General features: G+C 42.6%; 1 protein-coding gene across 5 annotated transcripts in view; it reads left to right on the top strand.

Annotated features, from left to right (window-relative positions):
- arhgap12b (Rho GTPase activating protein 12b) overlaps positions 1–15,882 on the top strand; it is a 210,241-nt gene that overhangs the window by 177,519 nt on the left and 16,840 nt on the right. For all 5 annotated transcript variants that reach the window (XM_072253968.1, XM_072253969.1, XM_072253967.1 and 2 more), the window contains 4 exons: positions 9,731–9,850; positions 10,757–10,855; positions 11,118–11,195; positions 13,974–14,108. In XM_072253968.1, the coding sequence (XP_072110069.1) occupies positions 9,731–9,850; positions 10,757–10,855; positions 11,118–11,195; positions 13,974–14,108 (432 nt within the window). The remainder of the gene's footprint in view (positions 1–9,730; positions 9,851–10,756; positions 10,856–11,117; positions 11,196–13,973; positions 14,109–15,882) is intronic.

Genomic DNA, 15,882 nt, shown 5'->3' with positions numbered 1-15,882 from the left:
GACTGAAGACGTGCTTGCCTGCCTGAGTGGTGCAAAGTGGTTCATTGTGCTGGACTTGAGGAGTGGATATTACCAGATCCCCATGAGTGAGGTCGACAAAGAGAAAACAGCATTTATATGTCCCTGGGATTTTTCCAGTTCAAAAGGATGCCCCAGGGCATCTCGGGAGCCTCTGCAACCTTCCAGCGGGTCATGGAGAAGACGGTGGGGGATATGAACTTGCTTGAGGTATTGGTATATCTGGATGAGCTCATAGTATTTGGATCCACCTTGGAAGAACGTGAAGTGAGGCTGCTGAAGGTACTGGGCCACCTGAAAGCTGAAGGATTAAAACTTTCCCTGGACAAGTGCCAGTTCTGCCAATCGTCTGTTAGCTATGTTGGGCACATAGTCTCATGGGCTGGAGTAGCTAGAGATCCAGCTAAGATAGAGGCAGTCACCACTTGGCCAAGACCCCAGACTGTGAGCGCTCTGTGCTCTTTCCTCAGGTTCTGTGGTTACTATCAGAGGTTTGTGAAAGGCTCTCCATTGAATCAGCTTCTGTGCGGTTACCCTCCCTTGGGGAAGAATGGGTTGGGGAGAAAAGGACAGGAAAGTGGAGAGTATCTTAGCCCATCGGAGCCCTTTGGACCGAGGTGGGATGCAAAATGTGAAGAGGCCTTTCAGTTGCTGAAGGAGCTGCTGACCCAGGCACCGGTGCTGGCTTTTGTGGACCCCTGATTGCCGTATGTACTGCACACGGATGCCAGCCGTGAGGGTTAGTGGGTGTCCTGTATCAGGATCAGTCCACTGGGTTGAGGCCCGTTGTGTTTGTCAGCCAGAGTCTGTCGCCCTCCAAGAAAAGCTATCCCATGCACGTTGGAATTTCTGGCGTTGAAATAGGTGGTGGTGGATAAGCTGAGTAGCTATTTCTACGGGGCTAAGTTTGAGGTGAGGACGGACAACAATCCCCTAACTTATACCCTGATCTTGGCAAAACTGGATGCCACAGGCCATTGGTGGTTGGTGGTGTTGTCTGCTTATGATTTCAGCCTGAAGTACCGGCCGGGAAGCAGGAATGTTGATGCTGATGCTTTGTCCCAACGGGACATGAGGGACTGGTCAGGGACGAGGAGTGGGAGAGTGTTCCTGCCCTGGGGAAGGCCATGTGTCAGTTTGCCATCACCGTGAAGGCAGAGGGAAAGGAGGGGCAGGATCGAGCAGTGGATCAATTGGGAGCTTCTGATGACGCCATTACCCAAGTTTACTGTAACCTGACTGATCTGAAGACAATTAGCTGCCGGAATTGAGTTCCTTAGAGGTGGCAGCTGCTCAGCGAGATGATCCGGGCATTGGTACTATTTGGTCAGCTGTTGAAAAGGGAGACATGGCTCAGGCGGAGAAGACGAAACATGCGTCGATGCCTCCATTACTGCGAGAATGGCCTCAGTTGGAGTTGAAGAACCAGATCTTATATCAGGTCATGTCACCCTCAGACCGGCGTTGCCAGCTGGTTCTGCTGGAGAAGTATCAGAGGATTGATGATTCTGGACATTTGGAGGTGGAAAAGACTTATGGATTGCTCAGAGACCGGCTTTACTGGTCCCGGATGAAATCGGAGGTCGAAGAATACTGAAAGCCATGCATTCGATGCATACAGCGGAAGACACTGCCTACGCGGGCAGCTCCCTTGTCTTACTTGCAGAGCACCGGGCCTCTGGACCTAGTGTGTATGGATTACCTGTCAATAGAACCCGATGCCAGCAACACGGCGAATGTCTTAGTCAACACGGACCACTACACCAGATATGCTCAGGCTTTTCCTACCAAGGAGCAGAGGGTGTCTATAGTGGCAAAAATGTTATGGGAGAAGTATTTCATCTATTTTGGCCTTCCCAGACAGATAGATAGTGATCAGGAATGGGATTTCGAGAGCAGACTCATCCATGAGTTACTGGGCATGCTTGGAGTCAAGAAGTCAAGGACCACGCCCTATCTCCCGCAGGGTGATTCCCAGCCAGAGAGGTTTAATCAGGACCCTGGAGATCAGCAAGAAGAGCGAGTGGAGTCAAGATGTTGGACATCTGGTTCACAGTTACAACTGTACACAAAATGAAGCTACTGGATACTCACTTCATTATTTGATGTTTGGGTGCGAGGCGAGGTTGCCCATTGACCTTTGTTTTGGGACTGCCGAGGGTGACTTACCCCCAAAGACTTATCTGAAGTATGTGTCTGATATGAGAAGAGAGCTGAAAAGGGCTTATGAATTAGCTGGGGGCGTGGTTGACAAGCAGAATCAAGGAAATAAGAGGAGGTACGATCAGAAGATGAGGTTCTCCTAACTCCTGCCGGGAGACCGAGTCTTCGTAAGGAATTTGGGGCTATCTGCAAAGCATAAGTTGGCTGAGCGCTGGGAGGCTACACCCTATATGGTGGAGGGTCAAGTGCCAAACCTACCAGTTTTCCTGGTGAAACCAAAGGATGGGAATGGGCCTGTTAAGATTCTCCATTGGAACCACCTGCTGCACCTGGGACAAAAGGTTGGAGCCTACACCTAGTAAGAGGACTCTGCGGAAACACAGGGCGACTGCAAGGCCCACAGCAGGCGAGGTTAGGCCGGCCCCCACCCCTGAGAGGGATACTGATTCAGAGGATGAGTACCTGTATGTGTGGTATATGCTGCCTTTTGCTAACTCCCCATTGATTGAGGAAGAGACTCCTGGCCCTTCTCCCGCAGTGTGATTGGACTTTGTGTTTTGCAGGAAGGGGTGACGAATTATCTCAATGTCATGAGGACAGGACTAAATTTGGTGAGGGGAGAATGTAACATGCGGTAAGGTTTCACTGCTAATGTAATGGCTTCTCCGTAATGTTCCATTGCTGAGGTAATGGTTTCTCTGTAGCAGCAATGTGTGGGTTATGACTAGAGATAACTGGGCATGCTAGTCAGTGAGCGGGATGTTGTTCTTTCTTGTGCATCTTGGATTCGGGAATTCATGGTCTTTGGCCGGGGAGAGATGAGGAGAGAATACACGAATGGAGAGAGTGAGTAGACCTCAGACGGAATGGACTTGGAGCGAGGGTCCGAAGGTCAGCGACGATTGGAGGAGGTCGATAGTGGATGAACGGCCTTATCAGTGAGGTCCAATGTTGCGCCTTTGACTGTTTTACATGAATGGGCCCTTTTTCTTTTTTTGTTTTCTTTACTAAGCCTATAGTCAACTTAAGAATTATAAAGCTTAATCGCATATTGTGTACTGTTTGTTATTTCGTGGTACTGATTTGCAACAGGGGACACATCACGCAGCATCCACCCAAATGAGATTTCTTAAGCTTGGTCGGGCTGGGGGCGGGATGGGGGACTATCGGCCCTATATTAAGCTGCTGGCCGAAGCGAGAGTTACACAGCAATTGAGTGTCGGTTTAAAGTTCTATGCTCAGATCTTTGGAGTGGGACTTGAATTTTCAGACTCTTGGTCGGTGGAAGATGGAAGAGCGACACATGGGACTTTAAAACTTAGTCTTTTTTTAATGGTTCCCATTGAAATCTTTGTCTGATTTCAAGTCATCTATACACTACTAAAATTTTCATGCTCTGTCTACTTGTCTTTTTGTGACCTCCAATTAGCGCAAATGGTGCATTACAGCGGCGCTTTTGTGTCTAAATCGAATTAAAATGTGCTAACTTAAAGAATGCAGGTAAAGTTCAGGGTTATATATTCATATAAAATTGCTCATTCGCCAAAAATCAACAGGCTGACTTTCACTGGAGACCCAATCGGCTATCATGGAAATCGGGACACCACAGCCCAACGCATGCGCACAGCTAGCCTCAGCAGCGATACCTTCTGGAGCAAAAGGGCAGGGCAGCTCTATTTCGAGGGGTCACATTCTGCTAATCACCATCAGCATGTGCAGGATTGGGACAGATCTAACTGCCAGCAATCAATAAGAGATAATTAAATCTTATTGTAATGACGTACTTCTTTTCTTTATTTTATTGTCGCCAAACAATTGATACTAGAGTGTACAATCATCACAGCGATATTTGATTCTGTGCTTCGTGCTCCCTGGAGTACAAAACAATAGTAAATATAATAAAAATTTAAATTATAAATCATAAATAGAAAATGGAAAACATATAGTGCAAAAAAACTGAGAGGCAGGTCCAGTTATTTGGAAGGTACGGCCCAGATCTGGGTCAGGATCTGTTCAGCAGTGTTACCACAATTGGAAAGAAGCTGTTCCCAAATCTGGCTGTACGAGTCTTCAAGCTCCTGAGCCTTCTCCCGGAGGGAAGAGGGCCAAAAAGTGTGTTGGCTGGGTGGGTCGTGTCCTTGATTATCCTGGCAGCACTGCTCTGACAGTGTGCGGTGTAAAGTGAATCCAAGGATGGAAGATTGGTTTGTGTGATGTGCTGGGCTGTGTTCACGATCTTCTGCAGCTTCTTCCGGTCTTGGACAGGACAACTTCCATACCAGGTTGTAATGCACCCTAGAAGAATGCGTTCTACAGTGCATCTATAAAAATTAGTGAGGATTTTAGGGGACAGACCAAATTTCTCAGGAACTAAAGGCGCTGGTGGGCCTTCTTGGCAGTGCTGCTTGGTTGGACCAAGTCAGGTCATTTGTGATATTGACCCGGAGGAACTTAAAGCTTTTGACCTGTTCCACCTGAGCACCACCAATGTAGATGGGGTCGTGCGGTGCTCCTGAAGTCAACAACCAATTCCTTCATCTTGCTGACATCGAGGGATAGGTTTTTGTCTTCGCACCATGCCACCAGGTTCTTAATTTCCTCTCTGTACTCAAACTCATCATTACCCGAGATACGGCCTACAATAGTGGTGTTATCAGCAAACTTATATATTGAGTTCGATGGAAACTTGGCTACACAATCATGGGTGTACAGGGAGTACAGCAGGGGGCTGAGTGAACAGCCTTGTGGGGCACCGGTGCTCAGAGTGATTGTAGAGGAGAACTTGTCCCCTATTTTTACAGCCTGGGTCCTGTCTGTGAGGAAGTTGAAGATCCAGCTGCAGATCTGAGTGCTAAGGCCCAGGTTCTGGAGCTTAGGAATCAGTTTATTTGGAATGATGGTATTAAAGGCAGAGCTGTAGTCAATGAAAAGGAGCCTTACATATGCGTCTTTATTCTCCAGGTTTTCTAACGAGGAATGTAGGGCCAGAGAATGACTATCGGTAAGCTGTGGTTGATGAGTGCCGTAACCAATCTCTCGAAGTACTTCATAGCAATTGATGTCAGAGCCACAGGTCGATAGTCATTCAGGCATGCCACCTTGCTCTTCCTTGTTTCTTTTTCTTTTTCTTTTTCAATCTTTTTATTAGTTTCATAATAATAAACATACCATAATATTGATACAAAGTTATTGGGAATACATTGTTATAATTAACATAGTTAAATATAAGCCCAGTTGACACATGAGTGTTAAATCTCCCAATCATATAGGATACAGACATGATATACAAAGCAAAAAAAATCTTTAAAAAATCATGAAAAAGGAAAAAAAAATATACCCCCCCCCAAAAAAAACTAACCTAAACAGTGTTAATCAACTAAAGTTAAAAAAAAAAGACATGGGCTGTTATGTAACATAAAAAAAAAAGGAACCATTAGTGTCGTATCTTGCTGTTCTTTGGCACCGGGATTGTCGTTGCCTTCTTAAAACACAAGGGGATCTTACACTGAAGCAGGGGGCAGTTGAAGATGTTAGCAAACACTCCAGCTAGCCCGCTTGCACAGGCCCGGAGAACCTGTCCCTGGATGCCATCTGGGCCCGTTGCCTTCCTTGAATTTATCTTCAGGAAGACCCTTCTAACGTCCTCTTTGGTAACGATGAATCTCGATGCCACCAGGTCCGGTTCATCCGGAGGGAGTGGGACGCTCCTCTTCTGTTCGAATCTTGCGTAGAATACATTAAGTTCATCAGGAAGAGAAGCACTACAGTTATTGATATTCCCAGCCTTTTCTTTGCGCCCAGTGATCTCATTTAGACCCTGCCATAGTCTACTGGCATCCCTCTGGTTAGCCTGGGCTTTCAACATGTCTTGATATTGCCTCTTGGCGCCCTTAATGGCTTTCCAGAGTTCGCCCCTGGATTCTGTGTAGCGACTGGTATCCCTGGACCTAAAAGCCGCAGCTCTAGCCTTCAAAAGGGACTGGACCTCATAATTCATCTAAGGTTTCTAGTTAGGGAGGACCTGGATCGTCTTGCGAGACACCCATAAAATGCTTTGCTGCAGTCAAAGGACAGCGGTGACTATATCACGTCCATTTAGGACAGCGCCAACCACATCATCAAGAATAATAAGCATCCTTTGGTGTTAGTGCTTCGTATCTTCTATCCAGCATTAGGGTAAAAAAAAAATGGTCAGCCTAATTATGCCGCGTGGAAAGGGAAGGGGGACGTTATGGTCAAGAGATGACGCCAAACGTCGTTGGGGGGTGGCAAGGAGAGGGAGAGAACAAGAATCGGATGAGGCCAGGGCCGCACAATTCCAGGATCCAAGAGTCAAGACAAAAAAAGATGAGAGAAGAAGAGACAAGAGGAGGAGAGGCATGCACGTCTCCAGCATCAAAGACAAACAACCAACAGCAGAAGAGATGAAGAGACGGGGGATGAAAGGGCTGCACATCTCCAGAATGACAACGAGAGGCACAAGGGTGGCAGATAAACCAGAAATGATGCCATCAAAAGTGTCCTTCGTTAAATGAGGAGCAGCTATATTTGCTTTGCTACGCATCGTTCTTCTTTAATAAACTGAGGTTTTCTACTTCAGTTTCCAAAGCAAAGCGATACCAGTAGTATCCTGGTCACAACAGACTGCACTACCCTTCTCCCAAAGGATGCCCCAACGGGTCACCCCGTTGTCTAGTTGCTACTCAAGCTGTCGGCAAAAAGTTTATGGAAGTGATTTGCAACTGAATCTTTCATTCAACTGTAGTTCCACTTCTGCAACCTGTTGCTTGTCATATTTATTAGCTTACCCTCATTTCACAAAAAAGATATACAGCCGTCTGAGCCAGATCAAGAAGCAAATTTGAGAAATAAAAGTATTAAAAGCAAAATATGACTAGTTGAGTTTGAAATCTAGCTGGCAATGGCTGTTTCTTCATTAGCTTGTGATATGGTGAAGAACTGAAAAAAAAAAGTGTTTGTGGCATCTACAGTTATGTAGATTGCTTGTGATGAATGAAATGACAAAAGAGAAAAAGAAAATAGTGCAAAGAAATCTTCAGTGATTCACATCCTATCCTTCATCCATTGTAGCGTAGTGGTTAGTGCAACACTATTAGAGCTCAGAGCGCCAGAGTTTAGTTCCACGTCCTCTGTAAGCAAGTTTGTACCTTCTTTCCCGTGTGTGTGTGTGTGTGTTTCCTCCAGGTGCTCAGGTTTTCTCTCACTGTCCAAAGTTGTACCAGTTAGTAAGTTAATTGGTCATTATAAATTGTTCCGTGATTAGGCTAGGGTTAAATCAGAAGGTTACTGGGTGGCATGGCTTGAAAGGCCAGAAGGACCTATTCCATGCTGTGTCTCTAAATAAATGAATAAACCAATCACTTCATTCAGGATGAGGTAGTAAATTGGATTCAATATTGGCTTCACTGGAGAAGCCAGGAAGTGGTAATAGTTGGTTGCCTCTCTGACTGGAAGCCTGTGACTAGTGGTTTGCCGGATCTGTTGTTGTTTGTTATTTATATCAGCAATCTGGATAATAGCATGTGTGTACTGGATTAGCACCTTTGGGGGGCATAGCGGGCAGCAAGGGAGACTATCAAAGCTTGGAGTAGGATCTGAACCATTTGGAAAAATGGGCTGAAAAACGGCAGATGAAATTTGATGCAGACAAGTATGAGGTGTTTGGGAGGACAAGCCAGGGTAGGACTTACACAGTGAAGTGCAATAGAAGAGGGATCTGAGAATAATTCCTCAAAAGTGGCGTCACAGGTAGATGGGGCCATAAAGAGGGTTTTTGCCAGATTGGCTTTATAAATTGGGTACAGGATGTTGAAGTTGTCTAGGACATTAGCGTAGTGTAATTTGGAGTATTATTTGCACTTTGGGTCACCTACATACAGAAAATATATTAATAACATTGAAAGAGTATGGAGAAAATTTATAGGGATGTTGCCTGGGCAAGGATTTAAGTTATAGGCAGAAGTTGATAGCTTAGGACTTTATTCTTTGGAACATAGAAGAATGAGAGGAAATTTGATAGAAGCATACAAATTGAGGGATATAGATTGGGTAAATACAAGCAGGCTTTTTTCCACTGAGGTTGGGTGAGACTGCGAGCTGGAGGACATGGGTTAAGGGTGAAGGGTGAAATGTTTAAGAGGAACAGGAGGGGGAAATGAACTTCAATCAGGGAGTGGAAAGCTTTGCCAGCAGAAGTAGTACATAAAAGTTTGATTCCAATGTTTAAGAGAAATTTGGGTAAGTATATGAATGGGAGGAATATAGAGGGCTGTGGTCCAAGTTGCGGGTCAATGGGACTAGGCAGGATATCAGTTCAGCACAGGCTAGACTAAAGACCTGTTTCTATGGTGTAGTATTTTGCCTGTCATAGTTAAGAAGTGGAGAGACTGGCACATTGATTTCCAGTGGTGATTGATTGTTTTCTTTTGGGTGCAGACATTTTTTCTGCCAGAAAGAATGCTTTTTTTTTTAGTGAATGTCCTGAGTAATTTTGAGATTTTTCAGTCATGACAGAATATCCGATATGTAAATGGGAGTCATGGAGAAACAAAAGTAGTAGTGAGTTTATAAAAGCTGAGGAAATTGGTGAAGTGCGGTACAGTGGCACAAGTATATATACTGGATGTATAAGAGGGTTCTAATTATCTAATTGGTGCAACATTGTTCTGATTGTATGTGAGCAAATCATTCAATCTACTTTGATTGAATCATGCAGAAAAATAGATAATTATTCTTAGAATAATACATTTGATATTGCTGTTCTCTATGATATCTTGTCAATAAATGTATGAAGCATTTCCTGCACCCAAGGAGAAAAAGATGTTTTTACTCCTATTGCAAATGTTTTGTGAATACCTTTAAAATATTAAGGTTGCTGCCTTTTTACTTGACATCCTGAATTTGTAGAATCTGTTTGATTCTCCACCTTAACCCTCCCTTTAATTATTTAGCCAGTAAATTGTCAGTAGCTCTGCCACATCTTTTTAAAGTGTTGTGTACATGGAAGAGTATGCACATGGTTGGTTGCCTGAATTATTGAAGTGCAAGATGCTTGTCATCAAAGTTTTTGCTAGTACCTCCAGATGCTTACCATGTACCTGAGGAGTATGTATGAAGTTATTTGGGGGGAAAAAAATCAAGAAAACAACAGTTACTCTTCACAATGAATCTGTTTAAATACTCTGATCAGTTGATGCTAAACACTAAAAATTACATAAACGTGTGTAAATTAGTACCAAATATGACAAAAGCCTTATTGCAGAACCACCCACAATGGATGGATTGTAAAACCTGGTTATGCTTGTTCATTAAAAGCCACAGTAAAAGTGTTAATTTGGCTTATTTGCTGACAGAATTGAAATACCTCTGGAGGCTATTTTATTGGAAGGGTCCTTTGAATCAATATGCAGATAGTCACCATCTTAATTCTTAATATTAAAAAAAATATAATCACTTCCTTACAAAGAAGCTCCAAAATTGTGCATCAATGTCTGACTTTTTTGTAGTTTATCCTTTCTTGTTGTTCCAGCAATGAAATCCTCTAGCAATATAGATAATGCAGACCAAAAAAAGACCAAAACAAAATTGAAAAAGTTTCTTACACGAAGGCCAACACTTCAGGCAGTGAGAGATAAAGGCTATATTAAAGGTAAGAAAAGTAAATCAAATCTTTGCAATATTTCGTCTCAAATTACAAGGGACACTTTGCTATTTTTGATATAAGCATTTGACAAATTGCTGTAGACTTTTTGATTTTAGTAAGTAATTCAGTCAGTGGATTTCTCCTCCATTTTTCCTATGAAGGACTCAAGTGGCCTGACACTACTTACAGCCAAGGAGATAGCGTATTTCTCTTAATAGGTCTTTATCAGAACTGTTCATGTCATATACAAGTGTCTAGTTTTCTTCTCGCTCCTTATGAAAAAACGTGGGAGTTCAGCTGAGCCAGCAGAACAACCAAGTCAGTGAGTTTTGGTTTCCTGCACAAATTTGCTGAACTTGTGGAACTTTTCAAACACTAATTTCTAAAAGACAAGAATGCCAAACCATTATTTCATTATTCATATAATTTTTGAAGAGAAGAGGATGAAATGCATGCTGCAGTAAATGTATTTAATTTTGATCAGTCTAAGTTGTAGCTCTTGGGTGATGTATCTAATTTTGATCAGTCTGAGTTGTAGCTCTTGGGTGCCTTGCTGGTTCTTACTAAACCATTGATAAACTGAATTTATGCAACTTGAAAATGTAGCTTGTTCTTATTTTTGAAATATTATAATAAAATTGTTACATTATTTTATGCTGAGAATGTTATATAGTATCCAGGCATTTTGGTATATGCTTAATCGATAATGGAAGTTTCCTTAAAGCCTGTTGTTTAAATTAAACTTAAGTATGAAATATTTAAATATCTTTTTGCTGGAGTTTTTAGGCTGATATAAATGAATATCATTTGCATCCTCAGTGAATGAAAGTTGTTAGATTCACTGTTTTTTTTTACACAAAATCATGGTCATTATGTGAAATTGGATTACCTATAACATTTCTTCATGTATAGATCAAGTGTTTGGATGCAATTTAAACAGTCTTTGTCAGAGAGAAGGCACAACCATACCTAAATTTGTGATGCTGTGTATTGATCACGTGGAAAAAGAAGGTATGGCATTCTAATTGTTTTCTTTAAAGTATCTCACACAAACTCTTAACAATGTTGGTGGAATATTTTTAATGTATCTAGAATTATGCAAATTGGCATATAATTTCAGACAGTTACATTTTCTTTAATTTCATCTTAAATATGGACTAATCACACTTGCAAAATATCAATTTTCAAATTTCTGAGTTTTTATATTCTTGTAATTCAGTCTCTGAGCTTGTATTCCTGCTTATTCTTATGTTGATTCATCTCATGCCATCAGGCTTGAATATTGATGGTCTGTATAGAGTAAGTGGCAACCTGGCTGTGATACAAAAACTGCGATTTGCTGTCAACCATGGTAAGTCTTTTTCTTTATTTATAAAGTCCTTGTTTATAATTTGGAGAAGAACTTGATTTTTAAAAATTTGGTTAAGCCCAAACTCCAAATGTTTAAATGTCACTGATACCTTAATTGTAAACCTAAAAAGTTCCAGGGTGATGGTTGAGATTTTCTATTTTTTAAGATGGCCATTACCTGTATAGTGGCACGTGGCCAAGTGGTTAGGGCGTTGGACTAGCAATCTGAAGGTCGTGGGTTCGAGCCTCGGCCGAGGCAGCGTGTGTGTCCTTGAGCAAGGCACTTAACCACACAAAGCTTCAGTCTACCCAGCTGAGAATGGGTACTGACAAAAATGCTGGGGGTTAACCTCGCGATAGACTGGCCTCCTATTCGGGGGAGGGTGTGGGGGAGTCTTGTACTCTCAGTTGCTTCACGCCACGGAAACCGGCATAAGCACCAGCCTGATGGGCCACAAGGCTCGTGACAGACTTTAATCTTTTAATTACCTGTATGGTATCTTTGTAACATCCGCAAACATGGGCACAAAGCCATCAATTCCATCATCCACATCATTGATATATAATGTGAAAAGAAGTCGCCCTAACACCAGTCCCTGCGGAATACCACTGGACACTGGCAGCCAACCAGAAAAGGCCACATTTATTCCCATTCTTTGCCTCCTGCCAGTCAGCCAATTTTCTGTTTATGGTAGTATCTCGCCATCCTTCTTACTAAAGAGAGAACTTCAGAGCAGAAATCAATAACTGCAGGAGCAACTTAGATGATGGAGTTGCATCTGTGGAAGGAAAGGAATTAATGATGGTTCAGGTCGAGACCCTGCATCAAGACTGAGAGTGGAGAAGGAAGGCAGCCAGTGTTACAGTATTAAGAGAGGAGTAGGTATGAGATGGGCGGCAGTAAGAACATAGAAAACCTAGACAGCACAGGCCTTTTGGCCCACAATGCTGTGCTGAACATGTACTTACTTTAGAAATTACCTAGGGTTACCCATAGCCCTCTATTTCTTCTAAGCTCCATGTACCTATCCAAGAGTCTCTTAAAAGACCCGATTGTATCCGCCTCCACCACCGTCACCGGCAGCCCATTCCACACATTCACCACTCTCTGCATAAAAAAACTTACCCCCTGACATCTCTTCTGTAGCTACTTCTAAGTACCTGAAAACCGTGCCCTCTCGTGTTAGCCATTTCAGCCCTGGGAAAAAGCCTCTGACTATCCACACGATCAATGCCTCTCATCATCTTATACACCCCGATCAGGTCACCTTTCATCCCCCGTCGTTCCAACGAGAAAAGGCCAAGTAGGTAATAAGTAGACTGAGAAGATGGAGCCAGGTGGGGGAGGGAAATAGATGGAATTGGGAGATAGATGGAGTTAGGAGACAGAAGCCCATAAGTGGAAAGGAAAAGAAATGGCAGATGAAAGAAAGGGAGAGCAGACATCCCACCTCTCCCGGAAGTTCCGGGAGTCTCCTGCATATTAATAGTGGCTCCCTGATGCCTGCAAATTATATACAATATCACGGAAATCAATTTTTTTTGAGAGAGCGCGCGAGAGAGCAAGAGCAAGAAAGCAAGGGCGAGAGAGAGCGTGAGAGAGCGAGAAAATAAGCGTGAGAGAGCAAGAGCGAGAAAGCAAGCGCGAGAGCGAGCTCGAGTAAGAGTGGCTATGAGAGAGAGAGAGGAAGCAAGCACGAGAGAGAGCGACCACGAGCGAAAGAGCAAGAGTGAGAGAGTTCCAAAAAAAGTCAGAGTGGCAGAGTGTTCCAAAAAAAGAAAATATAAAACGTACGTCACCCCAGACTACACTAAAGTGTTCCCCTGCCTAATAGGGGTCAAAAATAATGATAGTGATGCTCGCTGCACTGTTTGCAACAGTGACTTTTCTATTGCCCATGGTAGGTTAAGACTGTAAAAGACATGTTGAGGTGAGTTTAACAGGTGTCATTCGTTCATTAGCATAGCTAACGTTACTTAAACTAGCTGGCTAGCTGCTCAGGAGCTACTCTATTGTAGACATCCCACCTCTCCCGGAAGTTCTGGGAGTCTCCTGAAAATTGATGGTGCTACCTCCCTGAAATGAGTTTTTGCAGAGTGGGATGTCTGGGAGAGTGAAAGTGAGGACATAGGTTGAAGGGTGATGAGCAGGGACACAAGCACTCTTAAGTGCTAGGATCTGATATCCAAGATGGGTAATTGTTTGGAGTATTAGGGGAGAGGTGAAGGGCAAATGAGGGAGAGGATTCAGTGTGGGAAGCATATGGGTGGTAGGTGAATGGAATCAGGAAGGAGAGGAGATGGTTGGGGAACAGGAAGGGGAGGTGGTGAGTTGAGGTAAGGAGACACAAATGGGAGCAATGCACACAAAATGCTGAAGGAACTCAGCAAGTCAGGCTGCATCTAGGGAGGGGGAATAAACTGTTGACGCGTTGGGTTGAGACCCATCATCAGGACTGGAAAGTAAGGGGACAGAAACCAGAATAAGAAAGTTGGGGGAGAGGAAGCAGTACAAGCTGGCAGGTGTTAGGGAAAACCAGGAGAGGGGAGGTGGGTTCATACCATTGGATTACAAAGCATACAGGGGTAGTAAGGAGGTGGTGATGTTCTACATACGTTTGGGATTATAGACTACACAACTGTGAACTTTAACCTGGGCCTTAGATATAAAGATCGATTTTATTTTTGTGAATTACAAAACTCTCCATAAAAGATTTAAAATACAAAGCATAATGAATACTGATTTTTCTTGTCTTAATAACTATTAACTTTTTTACAGATGAAAAGCTGGACTTGAAGGATAATAAGTGGGAGGATATTAATGTAATCACTGGGGCTCTCAAGATGTTTTTCAGAGAACTTCCAGAGCCACTCTTCACATATCATCTTTTTAATGATTTTATCAATGCAATCAGTAAGTAAAAATGATAAACTAATGATTGTCTTACTCTCACTTAAATGTTAGTTTGCAGAGAATTACAGTAATTTTATTTTCTACTTGAAGCATTGAATAAATCAACATTTAAGTGACCATATAAGAACCAAATTATCATCATATTTTGCCAACTTCAGTTTCAGGAATGTGGGTTCTGAATGTTATACCTATCTGTCTATAGTTTTGCTTTCTGCAGCCAGTGATTTATGATAATTACTGAATTTAATTGTATTTCTCGCTGATCCATTATAAAGAAATTCATATTTATTGCAAGCATGGTGCATACATGCAATTAAGGGCTTAATCCAATGTTCCACTCAATCCCAAGAAATACTAATGCATTCCATAGTACACTGCAAGGCCTTAATGCCTTTCACTTTCTTAGCGCACAAAAATGGTATGTCAAAAATACATATGTAGTTATAATTTGGTCTCGGTTTAGATAGGAACTGCTTTGTGTTTTTCTGCAAATCTGGTCACTTATTCAAAATACTCTGCCTGCATTAAAGGCCAAATGCATTTTGTAATTTTAATATTTATTAGGACATAACATCTCATTGTTCAAAAGTTTATGTAAAAAACTGATGTATATAGTCAAAAGACTATAGACCCGAATGAAAGTGTATTTTTACAAAATGCTAAATTCCTGATAGCGGTCATTAGATTAGATTAGGTTATGAGGACACGCAGTCCTCCTTTATTGTCATTTAGTAATGCATGCATTAAGAAATGATACAATATTCCTCTGGTGTGATATCACAGAAACACAGGACAGACCAAGACTGAAAAACTGACAAAAACCACATAATTATAACATATAGTTACAACAGTGCCAGCAATACCATAATTTGATGAAGAGGCTGTGAGCACGGTAAAAACGTTCAAAGTCTCTCAAAAGTCCCACATCTCACGCAGACAAGAGAAGGAAGAAAACTCTCCCTGCCATACCCGACCACAGTCTGACTCTGAGTCGTCCGAAAACTTCAAGCTCTGATCAGCCCTCCGACACCGAGTACCGAGCACCATCTCTGCCGAACGCTTCAACCCCAGCCCCGGTCACCAGCAGCAGGCAAAGCTGAGGGTTTTGGGGCCTTCCCTCCGGAGATTCTCAATTGCACAGTAGCAGCGGCAGTGAACCGGCCATTTCGGAAGTTACTCCAGATGTTCCTCCGTGCTCTCACGGCTGTCTCCATCAAATCAGAATTGTGCACGGTCCCTATTTAACAGATATGATATCATTTCACCAGAGAGGCTACGTGCACTGCGTCGTGCCACCATCTTCTCCTCCCTCTCATATGGTTAGATTCAATTTTTTGACAAAAAGTTGTTTCCTATTTAACACAAATGTTTTCATTTAGAACATGGAACAATACAGCACAATAATAGTCTCTTTGGTTCATGACATTTTGCCAACCCAATTAAGGTAATAATGCCTAATTAAACTAATCTCTTCTACCTTTATGAGGTGCATGAGTATCTCTCCATTCTCTGCATATTCATGTACTTATGTAAGAGTCTGTTAAGCACCTCCATCATACCTGCTTCCACTACTGTCCGTGACAACACATTCCAGGCACTCACCATACTGTGTATTAAAATATATTTACCCCTTAAATCTCCCTTGAACTTTCTCCCTCTCACCCTAAATGCATGCCCTGTAGTATTGGACATTTCAACTCAGGGAGAAGGGGAAAGTTACTGGCTGTCTAGTCTATCTGTGCCTCTTATAATTTTACAAGCTTCTAATAGGTCT

The sequence above is a fragment of the Mobula birostris genome, chromosome 3, assembly GCF_030028105.1.
Source record: "Mobula birostris isolate sMobBir1 chromosome 3, sMobBir1.hap1, whole genome shotgun sequence".
NCBI lineage: Eukaryota > Metazoa > Chordata > Chondrichthyes > Myliobatiformes > Myliobatidae > Mobula > Mobula birostris.
This window is presented reverse-complemented; position numbering and strand designations above follow the sequence as displayed.